Genomic DNA, 13,367 nt, shown 5'->3' with positions numbered 1-13,367 from the left:
ACAATGCAGATTCACTGTGACGATCTGCGATTGTGATCGAAGCGTGCGTGATGGCTACAAGGCACCTCGCGGAACTCGGACGCTTACGACTCGATCCTCTTTCGTCTAGAACGCCCAGGTTGCCTTCTCGTCTATGATTTTCATCCTTCACAAGCGATGCAAACGACAGTGACATTACCAAAGCCCTCTTGAACCCCACGATACACATGACTCGAAAGAAAAGAATGCAGCGCTTTAAATACCAAATAAGAAGAAGAAAAAGAAGAACAAGAACAAGAACGAGGAGAACAACAAGAGATGATAGCCTTCTAAACTTTGTTTGAGAAACAAGCATGAAAGGCATTGCAAAACTATGAATAAATTTTTAGACGATGATATGATTGAAGCCTATTTTCCTCCTTTTAGTAAAAAGCAAAGAAATAGAAATTTCATATCATAAACCTCACTTTCAACTTATCACGGGAGGGTTAAAGGAATGTAAAATATAACGAAAGTGTACACGTCAGGGAAGTGTCTAAAATTGGAAGGGTTTTTGAAAATTACTTTCGATGGGTGAACGAGTAATTTTTCCATTTAAAACAAAACCCTTATTGTTATACAAATTTGCAAAAGCCATGACATCTCATTCTTTTCCGTCTCCCTGATTCTTGTCTTTTTGATGCGGATGCAAGAGTAAGCAAGCACGAGGCTCGGTCCGCTCTCTGAGAGAGAGAGAGTTCCAAACCTCGGAGCATGGCCTCCGGCCAGGATTCCGCTGGGACGACGCTGATGGATCTCATCACATCGCATCCCTCTGAAGTCGCTGCTACCAGCACTTCGTCCAACTCCCCGGCTCCCTCCTCCACGCTTGGCAAGCCCACGACCACGGGCTGGAAGCCCAAAGAGGGCTTCTCTGATGCAGATCCAGAATGATACCATCGCCGTAGCCAAGGCCCTCAACCCAGTCAAAGCCATTCCACAACGACAAAATAGGAAGGTTCCCTCCTTCTCTTTTCTTTTGTTTCTCGTTTCTTATTTTTCGATGTTCAATAGTGATATGCGGGTAACATACATAGTCTTTGATCCTAAAAATGAAATAAGGACTTGTTGAATAACATGATCCCAATTATTTATTGCAGCCTGTTTCATACGCTCAACTGGCACGTAGTATCCATGAGCTTGCCGCAACATCAGATCAGGTTTTTTTTTTTTTTTTGCCCATCATCTCTGTGATTCAAATTGCATCTAGGATGATGTGACTCTAATATTTAAATTTGATTGCTTGTGGTGTTCAGAAAGCCTCCCAGAAGCGGTTGTTGCATCATGTGTTCCCTAAACTTGCTGTATACAACTCAGTGGATCCTTCTTTAGCTCCATCTCTCCTCATGGTATGCTCCTTCTACTTACTACTACCACATTCTTTATCAATTTAGATGCATACTTTCTTGTAGCCCTTCCTTAATGACCTTGACATAATGTAGATGAAGCATCATGCATGATGTGAACCCTCTAGATTTATATTTCAATCTGCTGTGATCATGAAAGAGCATGGCTGTTTTCTGTTTTGCAGCTTCATCAACAATGTGAGGACAGGAATATTTTACGTTATGTTTACTACTATTTGGCTAGAATTTTGTCAGACAGTGATGCACATGGACTAAGTCCTGGTGGTGGGATACCCACTCCTAACTGGGACGCACTTGCCGGCATTGATGCTGTTGGAGGGGTCACCAGGGCAGATGTTGTACCAAGAATATTAGGCCAACTTACTTCTGAGGCCTCGAACGCTGATGTCGAATGTATTTTCACTCTCTTATTGCAACTTAAATTCTTATGATGCTGTAAACAATGTGTTTTGCACTTGCTTCTTGTTTCTTTATGTCCTACCATGGTATGCTTTTGTTTTGTTTTGTTTTGTTTTCTTTTTGTGACTATTCCTTTGCCTTAATAGTTCATGCACGAAGGCTTGCAGCCTTGAAGGCCCTCACTTCAGCGTCAGCTAGCGATTCGGATGTTGTGGCTAAGTTGTATGAAATTGTGTTTGACATTCTTGAGAAGGTTTGTGCTTTACTTATTCACATTGCATGTGTGTAGGCTGTGTATGCATGCTGGTAAACAATGCTAACAAGCTTAACTGTCATTAACTGCTATTCATATTCCAGGTTGGAGATACAAAACAAAAACGTAAGAAGGGCATTTTTGGCAAGCAAGGTGGTGACAAGGAGGTAATGGCTGACTTTTACATCATGGAGTTAGTTTATCCTTCAGTGTGTTTTGCATCTTATATTGCTTTTGTTGTTGCTGATTTATCAGATGTGGTTTTCTTTACAAGTAATAACCTTTCTAGACAGAATGTAAAACCAAAACCCACCTTGTATCATTTAGAAGCTTATGATCTAATTTGTGTAAAGTTGGTGATGTGGTTATTAGTTCTTAAGTTGCTCAATGAATGCTATAAATCCAAGCTTTAAGCTTCTGGTCTGGTCTTCATTAACTACCATTGTTTTATTTATTATTTTGTGATCATGATGCTGTGTAACTAATATATATATATATATATATATATATGTTGATATTTGCAGTCTAGCATACGCTCTAATTTGCAGTATGCTGCTATTAGTGCCTGTAAGAAGACTTCCGCTAGATCCTGGTAACCCGCATTCCTCCATCGGGCTATACAAGGGTATGCAAGTATAAACCTTTATAAACCTTGCATGTGTTTGTGGACACATGTTGGATGAATAAATTTTTAATATATATCCCAGCACAGTGACTAAGACTTATGAGGATCATCTGTATTTTAAATTATTAATTTTAGCATTACGGAAGATATGCATGTGTCATTAACTGATAATATTATGATGCTTAATTTGACTGCAGGGTTTCATTTGCGGACCCTATTGGTGTAAGACATGCCCTGGCAATCATCTCAGATATAGCCACAAGAGATTCATATTCTGTTGCTATGGCCTTTGAGTTAGTAATGTACTTTACCCCTGAAATCTGTCTTTGTTGGGTTTATTTTGTTTTATCGGTTCAGAAAATTCCTGTTTTCCTTGAAATGTTAAATCTGATTTCTTGCATTCTTAGCATTGGCATTATGCCAAAGGCCATCATATCTTAGGGCTCTGATTTGACCTATATACCGATTTGCCTTCAAACAGTTTCATATGTAGAATCCATTATAATCTTTTGCCCCTTTTTTTATTTTGCAGGAAAGCTTGCACAACCTGGAGGTATGACTTCTTACTCAATCTTCACTATTTAGGGACTCTCTACAGCCTGTGTCAAAATGTGGCCCCACTGAGCATCTTGTCTTCTTGTGATTATTCTAGCTTCAATCCAAGACTATTCTTTTAGATTTAAATGCGGCAACTCATAGTCTTTAAACTCAAAACACTACCACTTTGCCTGGTCTGAACAAGCAATTTATTGCTAAATGTTTCTACGATTAAATTTTTGTCTTCTTTAGGAAGCAGCTATGTTTGCTGACCTCATACAAATCTGCAATCGGAAAGTTAAAAGTTATAATAAAATGGAAGAATTTGAGGAAAACCCAGACTTGTTTCCCTCTCTTCTCGGTTGCTTGCATGCGTCAAAATGGATCCTCTTTGTAAATTACTGTCCATTACTTATATTATATAATCTCCATATGTTTTTTCTTCATCGTCATACTGCCTGTCCTGAACGTATTCCATTTTTAGTGTAGAATATTGTTCTTTTTACCTAATTCTTTTGAGATGTGCACATTTTATTGCATCAGGGTACCGCAGTAGAGGTTTGCGTTTAAATCCCCTCCATCATCATATCTCCTAGTGTTGTTTGGAATGTTGGAATCAGGGCTGCTCGGACATTTTTCAGCCTATATTTATGTTTTAAATTATTCTCATGACATTTTGTATGCAACCTAGAAATCCTCAGTATTTTATATATCATTTGATCTCTTACATTCAAGGATATCTTTTATTTCCTTTACACGACAAACTTTTTATGCTAAGTGTGCGGTGGCCCTGCAGGGTCATGATACCTCCCTCGAACCAAAGAACTCCTTTCAATCGTGGGTGCCTTGCTGGATGTTCTTCATCTGGACGCATGATGTACTTTTAAGCAAGGATTTCTTTGGTTAGTTAAGGTCACAACATCATTCTAGAGCTTTTCTGTCATTGGCTGGTATGTGACAATGTGGATACTGCCAAACGATATATAATTTGTTATGTTTTCATCTATTTATCTTCCACCTGACAGTTAAGGAAATATGAAAATGCTCCACTTTTACAGAGGTTGCCATGATATTAAATCGCAGTGTCTACTTTATATTCTGTATCAACTTCTTCGCGATCCTAGTGACTCGAGTTTGTTTTCGAGCAATTACCACAGATACATCGAAAATTCTTGATAACACAGACAGTGTAGTTGCTTTATTTTTATAGCTCAATGGAAAATTGTTCCAATTGCGATTAGTTGAAGCAATCCCTTATGCTCTCTCTTTGCAGATTCAACCAATTTATATCATTTGTTTTATTTTATTTTAGGACTGACGAGAGAGTCAGCCGATGGATTAGATTGACTAGAGAAATCCTAAAAGTTACGGAGGCGCCTCAATATCATCAGCGATGGTACTACCCAATCCAGAGATGATGCTCTTCCACCAAAGAGTGACAAGCTTCGGTTTGAAGTCAAAGCGCCCTCAACCTCTTTTCGTAAACTTGCAATGAGAAGGTATATAATTTTTGTCTGGTGTTATTGAACTTGAATGTATGTGGTGCACGGCAACACAGCAAAGAAATTCACTTCTTGTCTTTATAAGTACCCACGCAAATTTCATACCATTTTGACTCGAACACGGTTTATTCTTATTTTGTTCTGATTTAGATTGGAAAGCTTTCCTTTAGAAGCTCTCGGCCTGCCTGCATGCTGCAGCTGTGAGTTGTTCAGGAAATGGGAAAGAGCAGGGCAGCAGCGCTTATGCCGAGCGCTATGGGCACACGGTTGATCTCAACTTTACACATCTTCGACAAATGCAGAGTCAATTGATTCAAGATCAAATGATGGCTCATCAAACGGAAGGGTATTTACTCGACATTTGTTTCATCATCAGCCACCGCTGAGACGGCTTCTCGACGGGGTCATCTTAAAATTTCTATATGACTCTAACCCCAGAAAGAGAAATTCCTTTTCTTTCCCGATGAGTGTTAGACTGCAGTGTCTCATATCACAGAATACATTAAAGCTAGAAAAGCTGCACAGTCACTTCGTACAATGGGCCCACTTCATGTATGCGTCTGGATAGACTTGAATTGGTAGGTTACAAGTTTACTGTCTATATTTTCAGATAAACTAAAACCCAACCTCCAGCAAGTAATATATATATTCCTGAATTGAAGTCCTTAGGCTGATATCTCCTGGTTGCCAAATGGGTTTTCACCATTGATTTTCATCCTATCAGAGCTTTAATCTTCATGCACCAAGTGCCTCTAGAAGTGTTTAGTGCCTGTGTGCAACCTCAACTCTCAAGCTCGCTCGTTATCGCCACCTTTTCCACTTTTCTTAAACGCCAGAGCAGAGCAAAAGCGGCATCTTTTCGATAGCAAACATGCAACAATACAGCCATTTAATGTGGTTTATCATCTTCTTATATTTATTCATTTATTTATTTCTTTTGCAGCTTCCAGAGCCCTCTTATCCTTATCTATATGGGCAGTGGTAGCGATACTAGTTGCAGGCTGCCTACTAGGGTTCCTCTGAAGCAGTACGCACAACTGTTGCGCGGTGGAGTGTCAAGCCCGTGTCGAGCTATGGTGGCTGGAAGCGCCCCAATCTGATGCAAAATCCACGACCTTTTGAGAATTGAAGGACATCGCTGCGAGCTCTCTTGACCCAGCTTTGGCACATCAGCATTACTAAATGAAGTTTTGTACTTTCTTACACTGGCAGTTTGCGCTGCTTTAAGGTACTCCTCTCATGGCTTCCACTTTCTTTGCCCTGGGCTTAGTGGGTAATTTTACCATTTGCAGTGTTTTTACTTTATCTTTAGGGCCCGGCTACATATGTGCTCTTCCAAGTAGTGGCTCCACTGATGCTCAGGGAAAAAGATTCCAGCAAACCAACCTACTACCATTGACTTTCCATTCTCCAAAACTATCCTTATGTCAACTAAGGGAAATTTTAAAACTTTGGGATTTAATTTTGAAAGTTTTCAAAATTTTGAATGGCAGCCAAATTTGAGGACCTCATTTTCTGTATTTTATAAATTTTAAGAGTTAAACTGAGATTTTCTTTCAACCCTGCCTTCTGTAATAGGTAGGTATTCTTTGGACCTAGTAAAATTGGCCACACAGTCAAATTTCTTTGAATTCCTCAGTTCTCATTTGTTATCGCTTGTTAAGTGGAAATCTTCATGACTCAACCCTATCTTCAGAAGTTTGGATTTTTCAGTGAGGTTATCATTATGTTATTAATTTATCCTTAACCACATGTGCTGGTTTCTTTAACTTCCTATGTGTGTGGACAACTGATGAATTTCTGTGACTACACATTGCTGTATTATTTATGGATTTCCACCATGGAAAATTAACAGGGCATGCCATGCCCCAATTCTACTAATACTAATCTGTATCATTCTTGTTCATGCTCTTTCTCAAATTCCTGTCATATACTTTTTGCCATGTGTCTAGTTTACAAATATGTTGATATTTCCTGAGCCATAGATTTTTTATCTGTGGTTGACTGGAATCGTTTCACTCCTTTTCTTTTATTCTGATAGGCAACAGACATGGCTGTCACCTTGCTTGAGAATATGCAAGAATATTTCCCACAAAAGCCCCTGGAAAAATTGATGCCGAGTGATGCTGCATATGGAATGAGTGGGATGCCAGTAATTACTGGACTGTTATCATTTTGGTTTATATTTAAGCATGATTGCTTGTGCATGTCATGAGCTCGATATCATTATCATCTTCAGGCTATACTGCACGTATATTTATGCCAGTTTTCTGAACATTCCTGAAAATGCATCATTTGAAAACAAGTCATTATGATTGTTCTTTAGGGAATTGTCTCACCGTATGAATTCTCCGTGTGGTGAGTTTTGGTTGAGATCTTGTCTCATTTTATACATCCGTGTAACAGAAAATGAAAGGTCAAAATTGTTGCATTGATTAAACTTTACTGGTTGCAGAGTGCAGTAAGAATAATTAATTGTGGCATAATGAGGTTCATTGTGTTGGATTTTCGTTTTAGATCTTCTGAAGCTGCATTAAGCTATTTCCATAATAGTCTTCTGAATACAGGAATTTCGTCAGCAATATGATACAATCTTCTAAATATGAAAAATTTTGGGTTTTCTTTCAGACTTGCCTCGTTGGAGCTGGACCTGATGGAAAAACACAGCATTGGAAGCAGTTACTATAGTGCTTGATTTACCACCTCTCAACGGTCAATGTCTGGACTTACATCTGTAGATAGGGGTTTTAAAGCATCTGATCCAAAGTCAGCTCTGGCACTGCAGAGACTGGTGCAGGCTGCAGTAAGGATGATCCCTAACAATATAGTTGTTTCTTAAGAAATTTGAATGCACATTCAAGGAAACATACAATTAATCTTAGTCTTGAGCATTTGAGCAGGTATGGTTTCTTGGAAAATGCAAATTATCGCTGCATCTGAATATGGCTGAATCTGCAACACCCTCCTGGTGCTGCTTTAATGGGATGCTAGACACAGATAAAATGGTTAGCTGCCGCTAGTTCTCGAATCCCTACTCTTGCTGGTGCACTCACTCGACTTCAAAGGTGTGCATTTAGTGGGAGCTGGGAGGTACTTCTTGAACAAATTCTTTTCTCAATAATTATTAATCATAAGAAGATTATTATGTTCTTGTTGCTATTCTCATTGAAAAAACCCTGCAGGTACGGATTGTTGCTGCTCAAGCTCTCATAACCATAGCAATTAGATCTGGAGAGCCTTACGGTTTGCAGAGTATATGAATTTTGCATGCTTTTAGCACAAGTGTGGGTGCAAACTCAATTTTCAGAATTGCAACTTAGTAATGGGGAAGATCAAGGTGCTAGCGGTACCGGTCTTGGATCTTTAATTTGTCCAATGTTAAATGTCCTTGATGAAATGTACAGAGCACAAGATGATTTGATTAGGTAAAGGAAAATACCAATTTACCATCTATTTTAAGTGCATGAGGGGTATTATATTTTACCCTGAGTACATGTCTATGTTGTTGTGTAGAGATATGCGTAACCATGATAACAACAAGCAAGAATGGACAGATGAAGAACTCAAGCAACTTTACGAGACACACGAGAAACTTCTTGATCTGGTGTCTTTGTTTTGTTTTGTTCCACGAGCAAAATATCTTCCCCTTGGCCCTACAAGGTAATTTCACAAAGTTGCATTTTGCTACATTGAAAGTTAAGGTCAGCTGTGGCCTTGTATAAACAGTGATCTGATTTGTATTATGTTGAACTCAAAAATCAAATATATTTTGACTAATGGTCTCGAAGATTTGCAGGCAGTGGCTCAATGGTGCCAGGTGCTATAGAATCTTTTTTATGATCTGTAATTTGATGGTACAACATAGTTTAACTCAAAGTTTCTTTGGCAAACAAATTTTCAAAATCAATGCTTTTGAACAAGGTTGGGTGAATTAAACAAACATTTTTGGTCATTATAAAATTGTAAGATCCGTGTTTGTTGCTTAAATAGAATTGTTCTCCTTTATGAATATAAATTGTTTTAAATACTAAAGTTCATCTCTCTGAATATAAATGTCTTAAATACTAAAGTTCATCTCTCATTTTTTGTTTTTAAATGCTTATGACAGCGCCAAGCTCATTGACATTTATCGGAACCGGCATAATATTAACGCATCAGCTGGATTGAATGACCCTGCTGTAGCTATGGGGATATCTGACCTTGTATATGAATCAAATGTAACGCATAAAGAACCCAATTCAATTGATCCTGAATTAGCGATGGCATGGGCTGCAGGACTTGATGATGGCCTTTTAGGAAGCAATGCTCCAGCAATGGATCGGGTGAGAATTTCAAGCTATATAATTTATGAGTTATCACTGGCATGTAACTTGTTTTTTCTACTTTTGACAACAGTCATTGAAAGGCAACCATGTGATCATTTCTATTCTTATGAAATATGTTGACGTATTATGTTGGTTTCTTTTGCTTTTCCAGTATGATATTTGTTTTGCTGTTGTCCTTCCGTTTGAAAATCTTTGCAAATAACGAATTATGTTATATATACATGATGCTAGGTGAATGAATTTCTTGCTGGTGCTGGAACAGATGCGCCTGATGTGGATGATGAGAATATCACCTCTCGGCCATCAGTTACTTACAATGACATGTGGGCTAAGGAGCTTCTTGAAAGTTATGAAGTGGAGGTATATGTTGCATGATTATTTCATTTATGACTTGGGTTAGCCATTTTGGAAACAGGATTTGAAAGGTTATTTTTCTTTTGTTTCAGGAAGATGATGGAAGGTCATCTGGAACATCCTCTCCTGAGTCTACTGGCTCTGTTGAAACTTCTATCTCATCCCATTTTGGTGGCATGAATTACCCATCCTTGTTCAGCTCACGTCCGTCTGGCTATGGGATTTCGCAACAATCGGTACTTCATCTAGAGCTTTATAAAATCAATTCTTCATTTTCACATTTCTGGTTGTGAAATGGTTTAGATTGATTATGCAAACGTATTCTGCATTCCTTAATTTATTTTATTTTATTTTATTTTGAGAGAGATAGAGAGAGATCTACAATAACTCAGCCAGCAATCATGCAGTTGCATGCACAGTATAGCTTACTCAGTGGCCCATGTTGAATATTGGGAGTCAAACACGATACATGGTAGTATGTTGTGCAAATGATTTTGTTTAGCTTTCCTCCTTGGATCATAAGTTTTTCCAAAAGAGCTTTATGCATACCAAGCCATTGCTGACCTGCTACTATACAAAGCTCTTCCTTGGTTTTCCCTTTTTAACTGAATTTTTTTGCTGCTGCAGCTTTTTTTAGATTTACTTTTAATATTGGATTTTTGTTTGGAAATATAGTACTGCATCGGGTTTGTGTGATAGAAGTGTAATGGGTTTATATATAGGTATAAGGGTTGAGCTAGCTAAGTCTTGAGACTTTTTTGGTGTAAGACCCTATGCCCAATATAAGCTCATATAGAGCTCCACTAGTATCAAAAAAATATAAAAATCTAACATGGTATCGAGAGCATGATATAGTGGAGCCACCGATGTGAGTACAAGTCCATGTGTGTATGACCTCCATGTGTGTAGGGACCTCCGAGACACAAGTAGTGTACTGAGTCCATGTAAAGCAGGGACCTCACGGTGTCCAGAGTACATGCAGAGTTCAAATCGAGTTGAAATTGAGGGAGGGTGTTGGAAATATAGATCTATATCGGTTTGTGTGATAGAAGTGTAATGGGTTTATATATAGGTATAGGGGTTGATCCACTAAGTCTTGAGACTTTTTGGTGTAAGACCCTTAAGCCCATATAGAGCCCATATAGGGTCTACTAATACCAAAAATATAAAATCTAACAGATTTAATATTTCTTCTATTTACCATTTAGCTAATTTATGTTCTGTAAATGCTTATTATGGATAGTTTAGTTTCTCTGCCTTGTGTTTCTAGTTCAACAACCCTCTTCATAAATTTTTTTCCTAAAAATTAAATATTTTTGTGAAGGGGGTTGGTTTTTTTTTAGATTTTATGACGGAAAGTTAGTTGTTCCTATTAAAATTTTAAGCGGACTGTGTTGTTGTTGTTTCATTTTTATTATTTATTTATTTATGTGGAGGGGATGAAAAATTAGGAGTTTATTTGGAAACAAGGTTAAGCTTCATGTGTCAAAAAAGCCACCCTGTTCACTCGCTTGGGGGTATTCTGGGCTACTTGCTGGTTGATACCTTTGTAAATGTACATGGCTAGATTGATGGCATGTGCCACTTTTTTTTGTTTTTGTCAAAATTTGGTTGAGGAACTTGGGAGGAGAATTTAACCTTTTTTTATGTGCTTTGATTGGATAATTCCTCCCGATTAGGATTTAAATAATTGCTCAAGTTACCTGTTTGTGTGTTTTAGGCTTTTAGCCCATTATGATTTAAATAATTGTTCAACTTACCTGTATTTGTGTCTTAAGATTTTTTTATTAAATTTTATAGAAGAATTGTTATTTAATTGTTTTATGTATGTTTTTTTTACTGGTTCAATGTGTGCGTGTGTTTTAATCAATGTTGTTATTTTCAAATTCACCATGTTAATTCTGCTCCTATATCATTAAATTAATTATGTGGATGCTAACAAGCGAGAATATATAATTATTTCCAATAAGCCAGATATAAGCCAGATATGATGCAGCTTCAAATTACGGTGTATGTTTGATTTCATCTGCTTGCTTATTGATTTTAATTAAGCAGAATATAACCTAGTTGCCAAGCAATAAATAGCACCCTGCCTGTCAGGCCGTTTGTTATCATTGATATTTTAGGTTTTTTTTTCCAGGAAAAAGAAATCCGATTCCTTCTTATTTTTCGTCCAGGAAAAATAAGAAAGGCTATTTTTAAAACCACCAAAAGATATGTAGAATGGATTAGATTGGAGTAAATTTTAAAGTTCAAACAATCTTATCCGTTAATTATATATTATTTAAATTTAATTTTTAGGTGTTTTTGAAAAAAACAAAATAACAAATCTGCTTTTATAGGTTTTACATTACAACTCCATACATGCCAGATACCTAATCGTAATTGTGACTTTGTACGATACATGCCAGTCTTATATCATTTCAAATATGAAAAATTTGTGGGTAACAAATTGTATCTTGTGAAACAGGAGAGCAAGTCCACCAGCAGGTTTGGTTCATCTTCAGCTTTTGAGGGGAGGGAATCTCCGGTTAGTTTAAGTTCAAGACTTAAAAGTTCAAGCATTTTGTTTCTTTGGATTTTCTCTTGAAGTTCTGTTTTCGATTATGTTCAGGTCAGAGAAGAACCTCCATCATACTCAACATCTGTCATGCAGAGATTTGAATCATTTGAAAATCCTTTAGCTGGCTTAGGTGGCCAGAGTTTTAACAAGCGTGAAGATGAGGAAAGCACAGGGAATCCACAGTTTGGAAAAGCTTTATATGACTTCACTGCAGGTGGTGAGGATGAGGTAAAGCATGCAGCTTCCTGATGGTTTTCTCAACTCTTATCATGGTTCCAATTTTTTGAGTGATGCATGTCCTGAAGAAGTATGGCGGCATCCTCTTTTCTTAGCCGTCTGTTTCATTATATTTATTTGATTATTTCACTGATAATGAACATCCTCGCAGCTCCATGTTATTCTTGTTATTTTTTATTTCTGCCTTTTGTTTTTACACGAAGTAACCACAAGCAAGGGGCACCTGTCATTGCCAAGATGCAATACACCCACTACCCGCTTGCTTCAGACTAAGGGCTACAAGCTATTGCTGAAGAGTTTGTGCAGTAGATCACCATAAACAAACAAGATCAAACAGAATAAATATTTTGGGTTTTTACTTGCAGCTGAGCCTGGATGCAGGAGAAGAGGTTGAGATTGATTATGAGGTCGATGGTTGGTACTATGTAAGTTCAGGATTATTCTATCCCGTTTTGTTTACACTAGAATGTACTGTAACTTGAAGAGCAACTAGATCTAACTACCCATGGTTCAATTTTGTTGTAGGTAAAGAAGAAAAGACCTGGGAGAGATGGAAGAATGGCTGGATTGGTTCCAGTTCTTTATGTCAGCTCTTGATTGGTTCATCTCCAGAAATGTTCTGCTGGCTTACTCCTTGATTCCTTCACCTGCTTCAGCCTGCTCTTAGTTTCGTATTCTCAAACCAAATCCAAATTTGTGTCCTTCTGTATACTCGTTTGAGCATACTAACTTACATGATTTTTCATCTTGCAGCAGTACCTCCTCGTGTATCTTATGAGTGATCTACCGGAGTGGGTTGATCATGGTATGAATTACACGCAAGGATAGGTTGTTTTTTTTTAATATTTTTATTTTTTATATTTTATTTTTTTATCAAAGTAGTTCCATCTGAACTGGCGGTTTGTATGCTATTGGTTTCTATAACTAAATTGGGTCTGTGAGTGCCATAGCTGATTTCTCTGTTCACTGGTCTGGGATACATGCCTTCAGTTTTGTCAGATGATCCCTTGTGAAGATTTATTTGTACACTAACTGAAATTCGTGAATATCTTTCTGACACCATTGTGGTTTGGAAAGGATAATAAATACTGGTAAAAGTTTGGTCCTACTCAAGTCTGAGATTCTGCAACGCCCAATTTATTTCTACCTAGAAACTGCTTTATCTGTTCTTCAAATGGTGCATTTTA

General features: G+C 37.6%; 1 protein-coding gene across 1 annotated transcript; it reads left to right on the top strand.

The window, feature by feature from the left end:
* Positions 1-627: 627 nt before the first annotated feature.
* Positions 628-13,293, top strand: LOC120273332. Its single transcript, XM_039279952.1, is given in 33 exon segments — positions 628-875; positions 877-976; positions 1,119-1,178; positions 1,275-1,367; positions 1,550-1,778; positions 1,931-2,037; positions 2,142-2,204; positions 2,562-2,603; positions 2,605-2,635; positions 2,638-2,662; positions 2,860-2,959; positions 3,195-3,215; positions 3,452-3,592; positions 3,743-3,757; positions 4,872-5,047; positions 5,645-5,728; positions 5,914-5,929; positions 6,743-6,853; positions 7,157-7,275; positions 7,330-7,388; positions 7,440-7,504; positions 7,693-7,791; positions 7,884-7,952; positions 7,954-8,126; positions 8,215-8,361; positions 8,810-9,023; positions 9,258-9,386; positions 9,473-9,616; positions 11,851-11,910; positions 11,995-12,171; positions 12,546-12,605; positions 12,706-12,846; positions 12,934-13,293. Coding segments are annotated over 32 exon segments (3,144 nt in total). The 5' UTR covers positions 628-732; the 3' UTR covers positions 12,778-12,846; positions 12,934-13,293.
* The last annotated feature ends 74 nt before the right edge of the window (positions 13,294-13,367 follow it).

Source organism: Dioscorea cayenensis, chromosome 12 (assembly GCF_009730915.1).
Source record: "Dioscorea cayenensis subsp. rotundata cultivar TDr96_F1 chromosome 12, TDr96_F1_v2_PseudoChromosome.rev07_lg8_w22 25.fasta, whole genome shotgun sequence".
Classification (NCBI taxonomy): Eukaryota; Viridiplantae; Streptophyta; class Magnoliopsida; order Dioscoreales; family Dioscoreaceae; genus Dioscorea; species Dioscorea cayenensis.
The sequence above is the reverse complement of the archived record's forward strand: the minus strand, read 5'-3'. Positions and strand labels throughout refer to the sequence as shown.